General features: G+C 34.9%; 1 protein-coding gene across 6 annotated transcripts in view; it reads left to right on the top strand.

Moving 5' to 3' along the window:
- Window positions 1-19,230, top strand: part of tbkbp1 (TBK1 binding protein 1) — a 64,358-nt gene that overhangs the window by 14,713 nt on the left and 30,415 nt on the right. For 5 of the 6 annotated variants that reach the window (XR_010892637.1, XM_067369247.1, XM_067369246.1 and 2 more), the window contains one exon: window positions 11,015-11,256. Coding sequence is in view for 5 of the 6 variants with exons in the window: in XM_067369247.1 (XP_067225348.1) it covers window positions 11,032-11,256 (225 nt within the window). In the remaining variant the exon portion in view is untranslated. Of the gene's footprint in view, window positions 1-10,719; window positions 10,760-11,014; window positions 11,257-19,230 lie in introns of those variants that run through there. The other variant, XM_067369248.1, reaches the window with a different exon arrangement.

Below are 19,230 nucleotides of genomic sequence, written 5' to 3'. Positions count from 1 at the left end.
ACCCCTACTATCTATCTATCTATCTATCTATCTATCTATCTATCTATCTATCTATCTATCTATCTATCTATCTATCTATCTATCTATCTATCTATCTATCTATCTATCTATCTATCTATCTATCTATCTATCTATCTATCTATCTATCTATCTATCTATCTATCTATCTATCTATCTATCTATATCATCTGTCAGTCAGTCTATCATGACAGCCTTGTTTCAATTTTTTGGGAAAAAAAAGAAACCCTGGATGGATGGATGGATGGATGGATGGATGGATTCATTCATTCATCTTGTGAGTGTACATGATTTTTCAAAAGCACTATTCTTGACTTTAGGAGTAAAACTTTTTAATGAGGAACAAATTACTGAGTGCATCATTAGTGGCTTATGTAAAATTTCATCTTTAGGAGGTTTTGCTGAACTTTTAATACTAGGGGAGGGATGGGTTTGTAGTTGCATACCAAAAATGGAAAGAAAGATAGAGGCTAACAGCTAAAGAAGAAAACCCTGCTGAAAAATGCAGCATCGCTGGTCACCAGCAAAAGGTATGGGGACCAGCTTGGGAAGTGGGAGTGTGGTTTGGCTTGAGGAACAGCATGACTTTGCTTGTCCACTAGCTAGACCAGCACTAAACCAACTCTAACTAGCATAAACCAGCATGAATTCCATGTTGGCCCAGGCTGGTTTATGCTGGTTAGAGCTGGTATAGTGCTGCTATAGCATAAACTACTCTGGACCAACGTGGAATTTATGCTGGTTTATGGTTCAGATAGAACCATATCTACAAGAAAATCTGGTGGAAACATTAGTGGATGAATGGACAGAGTGTGACTGAAAACTAAACCCAGAAATAGGATGATGATGAGCAGGATAGTTAAGAAGAGAGAAAGGAGAGGTGCAATATAGTGAGCTGTGAAATTTAGCTTAATCTTTTTTTCTTTCTCTCCTACCATCCATCTCCAGTTCCACCTACAGATGCAGCACCCACCTTGCTTTCACTCTGCTCACTTTCCTATCCTGCTGTCCTGAATGCATCATACATGTATTTGTTGTATTTGTCAGCTAAAACTCAATCAAATGGCCTCTTTGGATTACATACATGCTACATAACATGTTTTAATGTGAGACACCTATATCACATTTACGTTGACAAACCTCTTTAGGGCATTTGGTGCTTCTACATGAGAATTCCACATACTAGCCTGGCTAGAAACAACAAAAAGAGCACATTAGCCCATAGTTTGCAGTTGTGACTGTTGTAGAATCAATATCTCCCTTACTCCCACTCCATGGTAAAAATACACGTGTACATGCTCTGATTTGCCCACGAGGCTCAACCACAGTCCCTCTGCAACACCCACTCAGTTGTGTTGCTGCTCGTGCCAACTTGTGCCAGCCCAATCTTCACTCCAAAGGAGGCGTTTTCTTGTCAATATGGTCAATACTGTAGCCCAGTGCATAGTGAATTACTCGCAGAGAGTCTGTTTCTAACTTAGATTCAGTAAAAATGACATTAGTCTGAGAAATTTCTAACTGTAAAAAAAGTTTTGCTTTCAGGCTAGCCTTTCTAAAGCCACTAAATAACTTAAAACTGGGAGGAAAAGCAAAAATATGTCATATGTCACCATGTCATAATGTTACAAATGTAACTAATCGCGACTCAACAATGAAGATGGCCACAATACACCATTTCTGTCACAATACACATTTTTGCTTGTGTGAAACTCTATAAAGAGTTTATCAAGGATTTACCTTCAGGTTTTTTCAGCACATATTCAAAATTTGCATTCAAATACTTCAAGCCCGATATGCTAGGCTATATGTTGTATACATGTACGTATATATGATAATAATAAAAAAAAAACAAAGATATGACATCCAAAGTATGTAAGCTAGTACAACTAGATCTCTTTTATCGAATCCAAAAGGGTCCGTGTACGTTTTGATAGTTTGTTTTCCAATTTGAAATGAAATACGCAGAAACGAGAAAACGGTCGTTTCCTGTTTTTTCGTTTGTTAAAAAAAACGGAAAAACGAGATTTTGACTCGATTTTCGTTTTTTCGGGTCACGGATAGAAAACGGAAACACGACTTCAAAACTCGTTTTCCACATGTGGGCGGTCATTACACGCCCCTTTCAGCCGATTGGTCAATCAAATCTGAGCCAGTGACGTCATCTTCAGTTCGTTCAACAAAATAACAGTCCTCTGCCGCTTTATCAGTAGATGTCATAAATCGGCTTTCTTCTGTGCAACCTAATGTATTTCACAGAAAAACAAAAGAAAAAAACTACAGTTTTTATTTTATTCTATTTTGAATAAATAGAATAAATCACAATAAATAAGTAGTGTAAGCAATTTTGAAAAACGAACAATAGCTCATCTCTCTTTATTTATTTATTTTATACATTGCCTGCTGAATATAGGCTAATGTTAATAACCCTTTGGTTAAAAGATTGAGGGAATATGTAAAGATCAAACATTAAAGATCAAAATTACAGCTACATAGCTATTTTAGTTATGACAAAAATAATATATAAATGTTAAGCCAAAACGAATTAATTTAAAGCTGAATTGAAACAGAATCCGGCGTTATAACTACCTCTCTAATTTGACACAAATCCAAATGTTTCAATATTCACGATTCACTATATTTATTATTTAAACGCTTTTATTGTAGCCTACACAGACTACTTAAAATGAGCAGTATAACTTTTTATATATTTGGTTGAATGTATGTTATTTTGACAGTTAACAGGCTGTGATGTCAAGTTACTAAAACTGATGTTGTGTGTGCGTGAGGCGCCGACGCGTTCACTTGAATTTTCTTATCCTAAAAGCGGAAACAACTTAAAATACTCAGACATTTATGGTCAAATATATGTAACACCATTCGAATCTGTGAAGGGTTAAATAGGCCTATTATTTTTGTACACTCACAATAAAAAAAAAAAACATTGCTCGTAAAATAAACAAAGAAATGTTCTGCTGTCTCGGTTTCCTTTCTATGAACTTCTCAAAAATGAACCGACACTCATATTGTCGCATTTTTTCCCCTTTCATTTTGGTAATATGTTAATTACTTAAGTGAAATAAATTTCGCGCATAGACATAGGCTATTTATTCCTTTTATATAATTGAATCCTTTGTTCTCCATTCACAGAAGCGCTGCAGGTGCGTGATGATGATGGATCCTCATGTTCTGTTGTTTATTCTGCTATTTGTTCATGTAGGCTAAAACTAAACCCCTGGGATTTTTTTAATGATTCACAGACATTTATCAAATTTCATTTAATTCTAATTTAATATAATCTTGTCGGTTAATGAAACGATGATCGCATCAGTTGAAAGTCAGGGGGGGAAACAGAAATTATATTGACAAAGCAACAATAATTTTCGTTTAGTTTAAGTTTTTCAAAACATCCACAGAACTGCATACATTTTCCCGCTGTTTAAGCCACGAATATTTACAAAATAAAATAATTACAAAGATGATAAAAGATAGTAAAATAATTACAAAGATAATAAAAGTTCTATGTTTAATATACGAGAGTTTTTGTTTTGCTGTTGTCCACTAAAGCAATTGACGCAGAATCGCCAATAGCCGTTAAATCGAAATTGAAAGTAAAATGTTCAGGGCCATTTATAGCTAATTCATTCAAAAGCGAAGGAAAGACAGAAAAAGTGAGGATAGCAAGTAAACCGTGACATATAATAATGTTCACTGTGTTCATAAAAGTGTTTAATTTAAGAGATAAAATCTGTATGGTATGGCCATTTATAAGCTAAGGAAAACTAAAAAGCCCCCGATGGTGATAACGTTATTAGGTGTTGCCACCTAGTGCCTATTTTCTAATATGACTGCATAGTCTACTGCAAGGAATGCGTCTGCTAAATGATTGAATTTAAATGTATAAAATGTAAACAAAACATTAAAATAAGAAAAATGAGTGCAGTAGCCACTGATCTATAATAGAGAATAGTCTATCATTATGTATAGCCTATTGATCGGTGGTAGTAGCCCAAAGGATGTCATGCGCTTGGTAACAGATGTAGAGGCATTTACATTTTACATTTTAAAAGCACAATGACAGCTTAAAACAGACTTAATTAAATTTACTGTAGGTTTTTTAAACTTTTTTTTTTATCTGTGCAAACATATTTCTGTGAAATACACGTTAGGTTGCACAGAAGAAAGCCGATTTATGACATCTACTGAGGACTATTATTTTGTTGAACGAACTGAAGATGACGTCATTGGCTCAGATCTGATAGACCAATCGGCTGAAAGGGGCGTGTAATGACCGCCCACATGTGGAAAACGAGTTTTGAAGTCGTGTTTCCGTTTTCTATCCGTGACCCGAAAAAAAAGAAAATCGGGTCAAAATCTCGTTTTTCCGTTTTTTTTAACAAACGAAAAAACGGGAAACGACCGTTTTCTCGTTTCTGCGTATTTCATTTCAAATTGGAAAACAAACTATCAAAACGTACACGGACCCAAAAGGTTTTCATTATATTTTGCTACATATAAAAGGCATTTTAAAGATTTTGAAGTGTCAAAAGGTCATTTGGTTTAACCGTCCAAAGGCCAATACAACCATTCATTTGTGATTAAAATATCTTAAAATGTAATAAATGTATATATTTTTTTATTCTGGCATGATTTTATAACATCATATATCAACATAGTGCAAAATGGTATTAAAATTATGTGTAGAAGTCGTTGCTTTGTTATGAGAAAGAATGTCCGGAAAAATGAATTTCATTGATGTCATTGGGAGTAACCAATATAAAGGGACCATTTTGGATCAAGTCATGCAGTCAGTATCATGTGACAGGATGTACCATCATTCAGACACCTGCAAAGGACCACATGGTCATGAAGCAAATTAACTAACTCTCGTTTAACTATTTGAAAAATGTATGTTTTCACTTGCTCATATTCATGTCCCGTAAGGTCATTTGGTACAACCGCTATAAAACATGGAAAATGTTGTAATATTTTAAAAACTTCTACTAAATATAAAATGTTTGATTGACCTTTTGCTAGCTAGCTAGATATCAGCCTGTTAGCATTTTTTTTAAAATATCGTCATTCGGTAAAACTGAAACCGAATGACTTTTTGGTGACAAATTTTGTCCATCTTGTAAAAAAGACCAAAGCAGTGTTAATTGAATATAAAAATCACATAATCTCATTGTTAACACTTAATATAACTTCAAAATTAATTGTATCTCCATTATGTTTTTTTACACTTTTTAAAACCTTATTCGTCAATGACCCATATACATAATTTGTGTTCCTTGCAAGCTTAAACATTTGGTTTTACTTTGAAATGTTGAGCATTAAAGATTACAGAATCCTGCTAATTTAAAATGTTACCAAGGTAACATAATCTAGCTGGCTAAAATAGATGAGGTTTTGTTAATATATTCATGTTTTGTGATTATATTAAGAATGATAATATTATAAATTAAATTTTAAAAAAAAAGTTACATTATAGCTAATTTGTAGTTATTAAATGCAAATTACATTAATTGTTATAACTTTTTTTGTAAAGAAATCTTAATTTTTAATAATTAATAATAGAAAAATATTTCCTTCCGACACATAAAGTTAAAAAAAAGATATATATATTTTAAATAAAAATTCTCTATATAACTTTGTGGCCGAATGTTGTCTACTGACTGGCCATGCATTGTTATGTTTTTAATTTTTGGACATTATTTTTTAAATATGTGCCAAACAATGAAGGATGTTTTTTGGCGCATATATTGTGTTTTTGGTTTTAAAATATGTGTTTTTGCTCTTGTATTGTCATCCCATCGCTTGTATCCAATTACATTTTGTCACGCTTGTGTGATGGCTGCTTATTCCAATAAAGTGTATGTCTATGTAGGCATATTTTTGCTTTGTGTGTGTGTGTGTGTGTGTGCAGATACACCTGTAGAACCGCTGTGGTCATTTTTTTTTTTTTTTTTTTTTTTTTATCACAGGCAGTCACACTTCTCCTGCAGCCCTGCTAATCGTCCACCAACTGAGGGGGCACAAAGCATGCCAGAAACACACATAAACACTCCACTGAAATAACAGGTGTGTGTGTGTGTCTGTTTGTGTGCCTGCACCATGATACGTGCATTATAGGAGCCAGATTCCCCGCGACAAAATGGGCTTGAGTCCGATACGACTGTGTCCTGCTGTCTGTAATTGCATGCGGCTTGTGGTAAATGTTTAGGATGACAGCCAATTTCATGAGCAAGTGTGACTGAAAGAAATTATGCAATAGCACTGTCTGTAGAAGAGAGTTGGATGCTGGCGTTCCTAAATTTTGGATGGATTATTAAATCATTCAGAGGGTGTACGTGCTGATCTATCTGGTTTGAACATTAGCATCATTCCAACAAATGTGATGCCCACAACATTATTAAGGAAAATAATGTTCATTTCAATCTCAGAATGATTTTAGTGACTTTACAATGAGCACATTTAAATGCTAAATGAATGTTTTTGCAAACATTACACATTTATGAAAATGTACATGTTGTAGGCCTGAAAATTATATGCCTACATATAAATTCAGGAATTATAAATTGCCATTAGGTTTAAAAAAAAATTTGATAATTATGAGCTGCAGACGAGTTGCTTAAAAAATCTCTGTAGAAATGTGTGTGTGTGAGAGAGAGAGTGTGTGTCCATGTCTGTGCCAGTGCCATCTAGGCCCCAGGTAACAAATGACTTCCTGTGGTAATTGCTCTAATGAAGCAGGGAGGATAGCTGTGGAATTCTTAATAGGTGTGCGCAGAGTGTAAGTGTTCACAAAATTAGGTGCAGGAGAGAGAAAGACAATAGGTGAGATGGGAAGATAGATGTCTGATTAGCTAGCCATGGAAAGAGTGTCCCATTTGTCTGTTTTCACTTGCCAGGGTTTTGAGCCCTGACAAATTGTCAGATCCATTTTATAATCCATGTGCTTAAAATTCTTGTTTTCACTGAGACTGGGATGGATGTATGTTTGTGCAATAACAACACGACTGTCAATAGGAAGCAGGGGCATCATGCACCTATTTTTTTAGGGGGCTCCAGTGGCAGGAATAAAAACATTTTAACAATATGTTAGCTTGTCTTATGTAACACAAGTTTGTCCATCAGTAAGTTTTGATCAGTGAGCCTGGAGTGTGAACGTGATTTCACCAAGTACAACATGTTCCTGGAACAACATCTACAACAACTTTCCCCAGGAACTATGGTTTTTGGGATGGTACTCTCCAGGGTCTAAATGAAGTTCCAGGTAAAAATTCCCCCATCAGAAAGTCCCTGCTCATGAAGTAGTACTTTTTCAAGAACTTTCGGGGGTGAGACTTGGGGTTGAGTTCATGCAACCACCATTTTTAAAAGTTTGTTGTGGTGCATGCAGAAAGAGTTGTTTGCTATTCGAATCAACAATGGTGTTTAAAAACGACCGATGGACTAATGACGAGGTTCAGGTTTTATTAAGCTTATATGCGGAGGACGAAATCCAGCGGGAACTGGAAAGTTGTGAACGTCCGTACATCATCGGACTAATCTTCACAGTACTTTAGACCGTGATGGAAATGCAGACAGCAGACAGCAAAAAGTTCCTGGGACGAATTGTTCCAGGTAATTTGAGTGGAAATCTGGCTTTTGTTGATCCTGGAACAACGTTCCAATCAACTAATCAAATTTGAACGTTGATCGTTTTAGCTAAACATATTTTTACTACAATAATCATGCAACTTTATTAGCAGAGATATAAATCTATGGGCATGACACTTCAATATGTTTGCAATAACAGACATCACATGAGATAAGTACATTGTGCTGCAACTCCTTATCAGCACACAGAGAAGCCCTGAGTGAGAACACACTTGTATTAATGTAGTGGGTTGGAATGTCTCTAAAGTGATATTCTTCCACCTACACACATTCACACCTTCATCAGAACAGCAATCTCTCCCCCATGGTCATGCTGCTTAGCCATGCCTAAGCAAATGTATTGATGTGAGTGGGTGTTTTTCTGGATTACCCTGAAGGATAGAGAGAAAGAGAGAGAGAGAGAGAGAGAGAGTGTAAGAGAACACCAAGGAAGAGGTCCAAGGCTTCTCTGTACGTTTTTTTTAACATTGGTACGTAAATGACCAAAAATATCTCACTAAGTAAGAAGCATCTGACTCATTTTGTGTGCAGTAAAATCTCCTCACACCTCCGTGCTGCATCAGATGGCCAACCTGATGCTGCACGCATATCCATATTATCTTACTAAACGGTTTACTGTGAAGATGTTGCATTTTTTCTGCTTACTCCATGTTTCTATCCATGTTTATGTACTGCCTTGTTGTTGAGGCAGTGCTGTCTAGTGTGAATGAGTGTTGTTGATGGCACTGGAGCGATTCATCATGGTGTGAACAGTGGGCTCTGGGAACTGAAGGGCATGAAGGCAATACACAGGGGACTAATAGAGCTAGACCTCTTCAAACATGGATGTCTGACATCTCACATCATGCATTCAAGTCAAGCTCATGTCTTTGAACAGTTCGTATACTTCTGTTGTTTCTCTTGGTTTCAGAACCAAGAGAAATTCGTACTCGGGTCATCTTGGGCTTCCAACGCAGAAGCTGTTCCAAAATATTGGCACAATAATTGGTAACGTATTGGTCCATATAATATCGGCCAATATTATAATTAATAATAAAATATAATAAAAATATATTATTATAAATTATATAAAAATATAATATATAAAACTAATAATCTTTTTTAGTTAATAAAAATATATTTAAATATTTTTAAATCAGATATTGTATGTTTCTCATTTTACTATTCTTAGTTTATCTTTGCCGTCATCTAACATTCACTTAAAATTAAGTAAACAATTTAGTAACATTATTAAATGTAGTCTTTAGACAATTTATCTTAGCCAATTGTACACTACCATCCAAAATCAGGATCAGTAAGATTTTTTTTTAAGAAATTAATACTTTTATTCAGCAAAGATGCATTAAACTAATCAAAAGTGACAGTGCATTTTCTATTTATCAAGGAATTCTGAAATATGTATCACGGTTTCCGCAAAAATAGTAAGCAGCACTTGTTTCAACTGTTTCAACATTGATAATAAAGCTGCATATTAGAATAATTTCTGAAGGATCATGTGACACTGAAGACTGGCGTAATAGCTAATGAAAATTTGCATCACGGAAAATTTCTTTTTAATATATATATATATATATATATATATTACATTTCTAATGCTTCGCACTAATATTACAAATCTGGCCAATAATGATAAGCCGATATGTATTTTTATGGTGTGGTTGATAACTAATACATGTCCAACATGTATATTTTTTTTTATTCTAAATAAATAAAAAAATTAAATAAAATAGAAACTAAAATCAACCATTTTTAAATGCTACAAGTGAATTTAGGCATCACAATATTACTGTTTTTACTGTATTTCTGATCAAATAAATGTAACTTTGGTGAGCAAAAGTGTATTCTTTTAAAATGTTATAATGTTGTGATGCCTAAATTCACTTGTAGCATTTAAAATGGTTGATTTTAGTTTCTATTTTTTATTTATTTATTTATTTAGAATAAAAAAATATACATGTTGGACATGTATTAGTTATCAGCCACACCATAAAAATACATATCGGCTTATCATTATTGGCCAGATTTGTAATATTAGTGCGAAGCATTAGAAATGTAATATATATATATATATATATATATATATTAAAAAGAAATTTTCCGTGATGCAAATTTTCATTAGCTATTACGCCAGTCTTCAGTGTCACATGATCCTTCAGAAATTATTCTAATATGCAGCTTTATTATCAATGTTGAAACAGTTGAAACAAGTGCTGCTTACTATTTTTGCGGAAACCGTGATACATATTTCAGAATTCCTTGATAAATCGTTATTGGCCAGATTTGTAATATTAGTGCGAAGCATTAGAAATGTTGTTTGGAAATAATATATTTATATCACTGTATATAATCAATACTGAAAATTATGGATAAAAATATTGCAGTCTAAAAACAAATGGGCCAATTACATTCATAAGTAGGCCCATACACATTTTTTTTTTTTCACGATTTGCATGAACTATGTATCACATTGTTAGCTTAGCAACATGCTAACAGCAAACAACTGCCATCAATTGTGAGTCATATCTCCTGTGTGGTTTGTGTGAGGAGCACTATTTATATGACGCACAGAGTTGCTGCCTATGTAGAGCGCTCCAAATCTGTCACTTAAGAGGTTTCATTTCAGTTAGGATGCTGCCTTAAAGAAGACAGCTAGGCAGCTCATTAAGTTTCGGAACACAGTTTATATGTACCCTATCAATAAAAAATTTAAATGATAGCAGATTTTTGAAGCGCCTGTTTTTCTCTCCGGCAAATTTATTGTCATCACCATGCTGTATTCACAAAATTTGCTGATCCTGTAGAAGCTTGTAATAAATGGCAGCTACACATGTGATCTCAGTGACTGTTGCTAGGCGGTGATGTCATCCTCTTAGCTGCACAGCGTGTACTTAAATGAGGTCATGCCGCTCAGCTCTTTTAAGTGTCTCTGGCCTTTGTCATCCTGAATAATTGATGACGTCTCATTGACTGTTGTCGGTCCACATTGTCCCCAAAAAAAGGACCAAACATATCCAGAGAAGCTAAATGGCATGTGGTTGAGAACAAAAACAACCTTGGCCTTCAGTAGAGATGCTTTTGTTCGGTGCGGTTTGGTGGTTTGTGGCGTGGATGTCAATACTAATGAGAAGCGTAGTTGAGAAAGGAAATAATTATCCTGAGTGAGGGTGAAGTGGAGCTTATAAAGGGAAGAGCATGCACAATAACAAAACCATTGAAGAAGTGATGAGAAGAAGTGAAAAATTATGTTCAAGATGAAAGAACGAACGTCCCAAGGCTGATTAGCTCTCATTTTTGATTCACATAAACAACCTTCCTCTTTCTCTCTCGCATCTCACAGGTTGAGGATCAGGAGTCATGGAGTCTCTCTTCGGTGGTCAATTGGGCCTGCTGGGGGGTAACGAGGGTCTGAAAGAAGATGGCTGTGGGGTGGGCTGGTCCAGCTCTCCCTTATCAGAGGATATGTACTCTGCCTCCCACTTCGCCCTCATCAGCGCCTACCAGGACATTAAGACTCGGCTGGCTGGCCTTGAGCGAGAAAATGCAGACATCAAAAGAAAACTCAAGATTTACGAGATAAAGGTACAAAATGCCTCAAAGATCCTTTAGCCTAAGATATCAGCAGAGGTCACCTTAGATGTCGGCCGGTGGTGTAACTAGCTGGACAGTTGTACTTGGGTTTGTAGTTTATTGTACTTCCACTACTGTACAATTAACTTTATATGCAAGCAGCCCATTTTAATGATTAAAACACTCAAAATGTATAATGTTACAAGTGATTAAACAAAATAAATTTTTTAATTAATTTTTTAATTAAACTTTTTTTTTTAAATAATTTTTTAAAATATTTTTTTTAATAAAATGTTTTAAAATAATTTCTTTTTAAATTAATTTTCTTTCTTTATTTTTTTATTAAATTTTTTACAATAATTTTTTTTTTTTAAATTAAATGTTTTAAATTCATTTTTTAATTAAACCTAAATTAAAAGTTTAGTTTGCCCAAAAATGACATTTCTGGCATTTCTGACCTTCATTTATCTTCGGAACACAAATTAAGATATTTTTTGATGAAATCTGAGAGTTTCTGAACCACACATTGGCAGCAACCTCATTGCACCTTTTGAGGTCCAGAAAGGTAGCAAAGACATTGTTAAAATAGTCAACGTGACTAAAGTGGTTCAACCTTACTATTATGAAGTGACAAGAATAGTTTTTGTGTGCAAAAACAAAAACAAAAATAATGACTATAACTGTTGTCATACGCGGTTGACGTAGTGAACGCGGCGCAGAGCTTCCGTGTTCTCCGTCCAAATGCGGACACATTATTGGCCAACTCTGCATCAGCATCCGCATCGTGCTGCTCACGTGTATAGCATCGGCCAATACTGAGCTGGCGTTCGGATGTAAACACGGAAGCTCTGTACTGCGTTCACTACGTCAACTGCATATGACAACAGTTCAAATTGTTAAATAAAGTCATTATTTTTGTTCTGTTTTTTTGCACAAAAACTATTCTTGTCACTTTATAACATTAAGGTTGAACCACTGTAGTCACATGGACTATTTTAATAATGTCTTTAATACCTTTCTGGACCTCAAAAGGTACATTGACATTGCTGCCTACGCAACATTGTGTTTCAGATACCTCTCGGATTTCATCAAAAATATCTTAATTTGTGTTCCGAAGATGAACGAAGGTCTTACAGGGTTTGGGACGACATGAGGGTGAGTAATGACAGAAATTTCATTTTTGGGTGAACTAGCCCTTTAAAGTTTATTTAATAATCAATAAATTAATCATTTTCAATAATCAACACTCAACCAAGTTGTATATAAAAATGTATTGTTTTTATATCAACTTTTTCAATGATATATTGAAATATAAGCATTTAAACTGTCTCTGTATAACTTGAAAAATGTATTCAAACATAGGGTACATTAAATAATGAAGACGATGCATATATTTAGCAAAATGTTCCTCTCTAGAATATATTTTTTCTAGCTAACTAACGAGTTTATGGGCATTGAATGGCTTTCCTGAGGTAAATGCAACATTATGTAACATACAAGCTGATTTACTGATTGTGTTTTCACGATTGAGATATCGCATGACACGTTACATTCTTTCAACGTACCTTCTGAAGTTTATTCATGTTTATTTCATGCTATATCTTGAAGCGTAAGAGATGATTGATTCATGAGCGTTAAACTGCCACTGAACTGTGTCCGATACAGGGACCTGTCATGCAACGTTAAAGAGGGTCAAAACTCTAAATTTCATTCTTAAATTGAGAGATTTCAAAAGCTGAGACTTTGTTTCATATCAAAAGTAACAAATCACAAAGACCCACTATTTCAGAAGTTCTTTCTGAAACAGTATTTCTTTTTCCCATTTACTTTAATGACAGCAGCACTTGAGCTGCATGAACTCCACAAGTTTGTGTTCAGCCTGATTATCCAGCTTGATTTGAGAATGATCCACAAAGCATATTGCGCTTTAGTGGAAGCACAAAAAACCTTTTGATTAGTGGCCTAGAAATAATGCAGAATTTTAAATTACTATTATTACATTTCTTCTTTAAAACTGGCTGCTTATTTCCAAGTTTAAATGAAAGAAATCCCAGATTTTTAATGTGGTCTCAGTATAGTTCTCTTCACAACAACACAGACACAGGTCTGTTCCTTGAAACGGGTGTTTATTTTTCTTAGGCTTTATGCCATAAAAGCACTGCATTCATAAATGAACATGGTACAAACACATCAGCAAATTATACAATACATAGTCTAAGAGTAAACGAGATACAAAATGACACTTAGCGCTATTATGGACACCTTCAGTATATTAAACAAGTGTATTGAAGGTGTCTGTAAGAACCTCGTTGGCTGCTTGTCATGAAAAGAAGTCTTTGAGTCCTTAGAAGCTTTAAAAAAAATCCTCTTTACTGTCTGTTTGACTTTAGACAGCACTGAGTTTAAACTTAAATATGCAATACAGCAGAGCCTCGTGAGGCGCCCGCTCATCATCTGTCCATCAGGCCACTCAGTAATTCATCATTTCCACTAAACACAGTGACGCATTCTTATGCCTTATGCTTTAAAGTACAAAAAATTAATTTACATCAGATTACATCACATTTACATTTTAAAAAATTCTCAAAAAGCTTACATGATAGAATATAATAATAGAATAGATTAGAATAGAATAATAGAATAGAATAGAATATGAATATTTACTTGTGGATGCAACTGTAGATAAAATAGTCTGTTAAGCCTAATTAAGCTAATTAAAATTTCAAAATGAGTCATGTTCAAATGGCATTGCCTGTCAAATTAGTTTTTACTATACCACAGTGTAAAGATGCTTAAGAATGTTTTAGCTATTGTCAAATATATATGACATAATCATCCAATCAAAAGTAGGGTTTAGACATCCTTGTTAGGAAACCTTTTCCCCTGCCTTATCTCACATTAATGCAGAGACAGTGACATGGTCACAGACATACTATATAGGGCATTTAATTAGAGTAGAACAGAGTGGACACATATAGCAAGTGATAAAATGGTTACCTGCTGCACAGCAGAAAACACTGATAAAGAGCATAAAGCAATAAATAAACTAACCAATTCATGTGTCAAGCAACCCTACTTGATGCTGGTAGATGGCAAATGAACTATTTTGGAGTTGCTTTACAGTTTTCTTGTGAAATAATAGTGATCTTTGTGAGTTCAGCAGCTGAATGCTAATATAAGCTGTTGTCAGAGTTTATGCTAAGCATATAACATTGATTTAATTAATGACTGTGCCATGACAGCACTCATTAAGAGCTGTGCCTGCTTCATGTATGAAAGAGCTTTATTTATAGGCCAGCTGACACGTGAGCCGAGCTGTACATAAACAAGTGTGCATGCTCTCTGTAATTAGCATGTCAAGCGTCCACATAAAAACACACAAAGCCACTTGTACACACAATACAAGATGCTCCTGATGCTGTTTAGATCGCTTGATTGTTAGGAAAGTAGATCACGTCTCTATTAATTTTTAAACATGAACACGTGATTGTTATTCACATGAGATTTATTTTTTCTAGATGAGAATGTTTATCTTCCTTTGATTACAAATCAGGAGCACAATGCTTATGCTGTGCAGTAACCTACTCAACAGAGTGAGCAGCTGGTTCATTTGATGTGATCTTTGGGTATGACTAGGTAGGTTGGGCAGCTTCCAGGCCTCTGGGGAGCTGCAGGTTGGAGATGCTCCAGATTGGATATCTTTTAAAGCTTTTTGGTTTGGCCCTCCCCAAACATATGCATGTATACGCACCAACGATGGCTAGCCTCTGAAGAACAGCTGTTTTTGCAGAAGGCGAGAAAAAGAGAGAGAGAGCGCCTTCAGGGTTCTGCGTTCACTATGGCTCACTGCCTAGTAAAGGGCTAAATGTGGGGAACAAATGCACACAGCTCTCAAAGCTCGTAGGAGTACAAATATATGAGATCCAGCGCATAAAAGCACACAGCATCTACTGACATATATAAAGTGTGTATGTATAATGTATGTCCTGGCAGTTACCTAAAACACCATAACTAATATCTCACTGGTTTTACATATGTTTTGGTATGCCTAATCATATACTCCTAAATTGCAGATGAACAAAAAAAAATCAGTGTTGCCATACACTATTGTTCAAAAGCTTGGGGTTGGTAAGATTTTATCACCAAGGACGCAATTATTTAACCAAACAAAATTTCACAATATTACAGTAAAAACTGTAATTTTTATGACAATTTAAAATAACTTATTTCTAATATAATTTAAAATATAATGTATTCCTGTGATGGCAAAAATTGTTTTCTCAGCAGCCATTACTTCGGTCTTTAGTGTCACATGATCCTTCAGAAATCATTCTAATATGCAGAATGATATATTAGAATATTAATATACCCCCCCCCCACCCCCTCAGGATTATTGATGAATAGAAAATAACTGCAAATAACTGCTGATCTTATGAAATATAAATCTTTTGTAAAATTATAATGTCTTTACTGTCACTTTTAATCAATTTAATTCATCCTTTCTGAATAAAAGTAACAAAGAAAGAATGAGAAAGAAAGAATGAGAAAGAAAGAATGAGAAAGAAAGAAAGAAAGAAAGAAAGAAAGAAAGAAAGAAAGAAAGAAAGAGAAAGAAAGAGAAAGAAAGAGAAAGAAAGAGAAAGAAAGAGAGAAAGAAAAATCTAACTGAACATAAACCTTTGAATGATAGTGTACATTTTCTCTCATCTATTAATTTATTTATTTTTGGCTTTTGGCTTTGTTTTATAGGAAAGGAAAGTGGAAGTGAGAGAGTAACAACAAATGTGTTTCATTGCATGTGATACATTGCATCTAGATATATGTCCAATGCTTTTCTCCATCATTTTATAATTACTAGAGAATTTTCACAAACATCTGTTTAAAAAAAATTGTTTGCCTACTGATTTCTGCACAATGTTAAACCCCTACACCTCATTTGCATAGACAAAATGCATATTTGTGCTGAAAAGATGGCATTCCATTACAGATTTGCACAAACCTTTTGCGATATTTTCTAAATGTCGATAAAAAACTACTATTCAGTTAATTACCATTAACTGATGTTTTGCGACTAAAATGTTATTTTTTCCTCTCATGATAAGTCATTCCAAAAATCACGTCAACAGATGTTATTAGGTTTAAGTATATTGAAGCCACTGCACTAGCCATTATTTTGAATCAAAGGAGATGTAGGCATGTTATCCAAGCATTAATGGCAAGGAAAGCCCCTTATACTTGGGAGCAGCCACGTATGAGGTGTTTCTGGGGGTTTATCCCGCCCATCTGCTTCAAGGTCTTGATAAATTATGGCATTTTTTTGTTGTTTAGAATCCAGTATTCCCATAATTCTTTTGTCTTTTATCAAAGAACTCTGGCTCATCTTCTGTCCAAACATACCGCACCATCTTTAAAGAATGATCGACTTTTACGTATGCTAGGTGACCTGTAAATGTGAGAAAAAAAATTCCATTCCTTTTTCGAATGGCCTGAAAAACCACCTCATGCGAGCGTAAACATTTTTTTTTTTTACAATGTATGGGAGTTTTTGCAAAATTGACGTTTCCATGTGCCGTATTTTCAGTTCGCAATTGCAATTTGCGCAATTTGAAGGGTAATGCAAATGCACCGAATGACTTAATTTAAATACTCATAGTTCAACCAGTGCAGATATTGCCCGGTTATACCAGATTGTTGGTGGTTAGTGAATATGATGCTGGTTTTTGTGCTAAACGTGGTACAACTGTTCACTGTAAAAAAAAATCCCAGTATAATTTACGGTAAAAAAAAAAGCAGCTCTGGTTGCCAAAACTTTACCGTAAAAAATACAGTAGCAACGTAAAAAACTCTGTTAAATTTACGGTAAAATAACGTATTTCATTAACTAATATAATATTAATTTACCAACCTAATGAAGTACTAATATCTGTTTTTTACCTTCATAATACACTGACAGTCACCAAACACAGTGGTGATAAGAGTCAGACGATGAATCGAAGTTCATCACAAGCAGATTTTCCACAAGCTAAGAAGGACAACACTAACATATAGAAGGTGCACACAGTGTCATTCACACACACACTAAACACCATCATGGAAACATGCATGAAATTTAAAAAAATGCAATAAACATTAATTTAACAACATTAGATGTAACATAAAACCCTAATGTACATAACTGATTAGAAAAAAATGAGAAAAACTAAGAAGAAACAGAGTTATTTCAACGAAAATATATCAAATGTGAAGTGTCACACAGGGAATTGTGGGAATGTCAATTTATGGTTTTTCACTGTAAATTTGACAATGAATTGTTATTTTTCACTTCCAAAAACTGTGAATTTAATGGTATTTTACCGTAAAATTACATTAAATGTACCGTTAGATCTATTACAGTTATTCACCGTATAAAGTATGGAAACTTTCTGTAAACCAATTGACAGTTTTTCACCATAGCATTTTTACAGTCTTTTACTGTTAAAATCACGGCCATTTTTTACAGTGTTTATCAAAGGTTTAGTTCATCCAAAAATGAAAATTCTGTCATTAATTACTCACCCTCATGTCATTCCACACCCCTTTAAGGTGATGATACACGGGGCAACTTTTTGAGCAATGTTGCCGGGCAATGTTGCCGAGCAACGTTGCTTGGGCACTTTCCCATTGAGAATGAGCAACAAATTTATAACTGGATACGTTAGATCGGTTGTGGGCAATTTTTTGAGATCCTCCAATCAGAATGTTAGCAGCCGATCACGTGACCGGTTCGGAGATTTCAGAAAAAATTCAAACAAGATGGCGGCCTCTCAGCGGCAGTGGAGCGGAGAAAAGGAGTGTGAACTTTTATCTTTTTACGCTAGTAAGTTGTCATGCGTCAACCCAAAACGGAATTTACCTCATATATTGCTTAAAATACCAACAACTGTCCGAAAGTAATGTGTGTATGCTGTAATGAAGCTATTGAATGATTTCAGTTAAATACTAAAATGACGGGATTTTTCAACGTCTGTAGTACCGTAGGCTGTAGGGCGTTTGACATTTGAATAGCTTTTGATGCGATCGACGCGGGTTCGAATCCGCCTTTTGCCGAACTCGCTCTTCTCCCTTTTCCTGTCACAAATCAGATCGAAAGGAATTTATTTTTAATAAAAATGAAGAAAATATTTGAAAAGTTGAAATAAAGTAACAAGTGTTTATAATAAAGTATTTATTGAGTTGGCAATAGATTTGCTCCTCTCTGATTGGTTGCTACCAACTGTCTGTTTCCCTAATTAGTTGCCCTGTGTCTCATCAGGTTGCCCGTTGACGGCAACATTGCCCAGCAACATTGCTCAAAAAGTTGCCCCGTGTATCATCACCTTAAGACCTTCATTCATCTTCGGAACACAAATTAAGATATTTTTAATGAAATCCGATGGCTCAGTGAGGCCTCTATTCAGAGCAAAGCCACTGAACATCTCAAGATCCATAAAGGTACTAAAAAAAATGTAAAACAGTTCATGCGAGTACGGTGGTTCTTATAAAGCGATAAGAGTACCTTTGTGCGTCAAAAACACTTTTCAATAATATCTAGTGATGGCCAATTTCAAAACACTGCTTCGGAGCTTTACGAATCGAATCAGTGGTTCAGAGCGCCAAAGTCACGTGATCTCAGCAGTTTAGCCGTTTGATAGGAGATCCGAATCACTAATTCAAAACAAAAGATTCGTAATGCTCAGAAGCAGTGTTTTGAAATCGGCCATCACGAGATATTTTTGAAAAGTCGTTATGTTTTTTTGGTGCACAAATTATGTAAGGCTCGTCACTTTCTAATATTAAGGTAGAACCACTGAACTCTCATACACCGTTTTAAAAAAGGTTTTTTTTAGTACCTTTATGGATCTTGAGAGGTTTGGTGGCTTTGCTCTCAATAGTGGCCTCACTGAGCCATCAGATTTCATCAAAAATATCTTAATTTGTGTTCCGAAGATGAACGAAGGTCTTACGGGT

Source organism: Chanodichthys erythropterus, chromosome 19 (assembly GCF_024489055.1).
Source record: "Chanodichthys erythropterus isolate Z2021 chromosome 19, ASM2448905v1, whole genome shotgun sequence".
Lineage (NCBI taxonomy): Eukaryota > Metazoa > Chordata > Actinopteri > Cypriniformes > Xenocyprididae > Chanodichthys > Chanodichthys erythropterus.
This window is presented reverse-complemented; position numbering and strand designations above follow the sequence as displayed.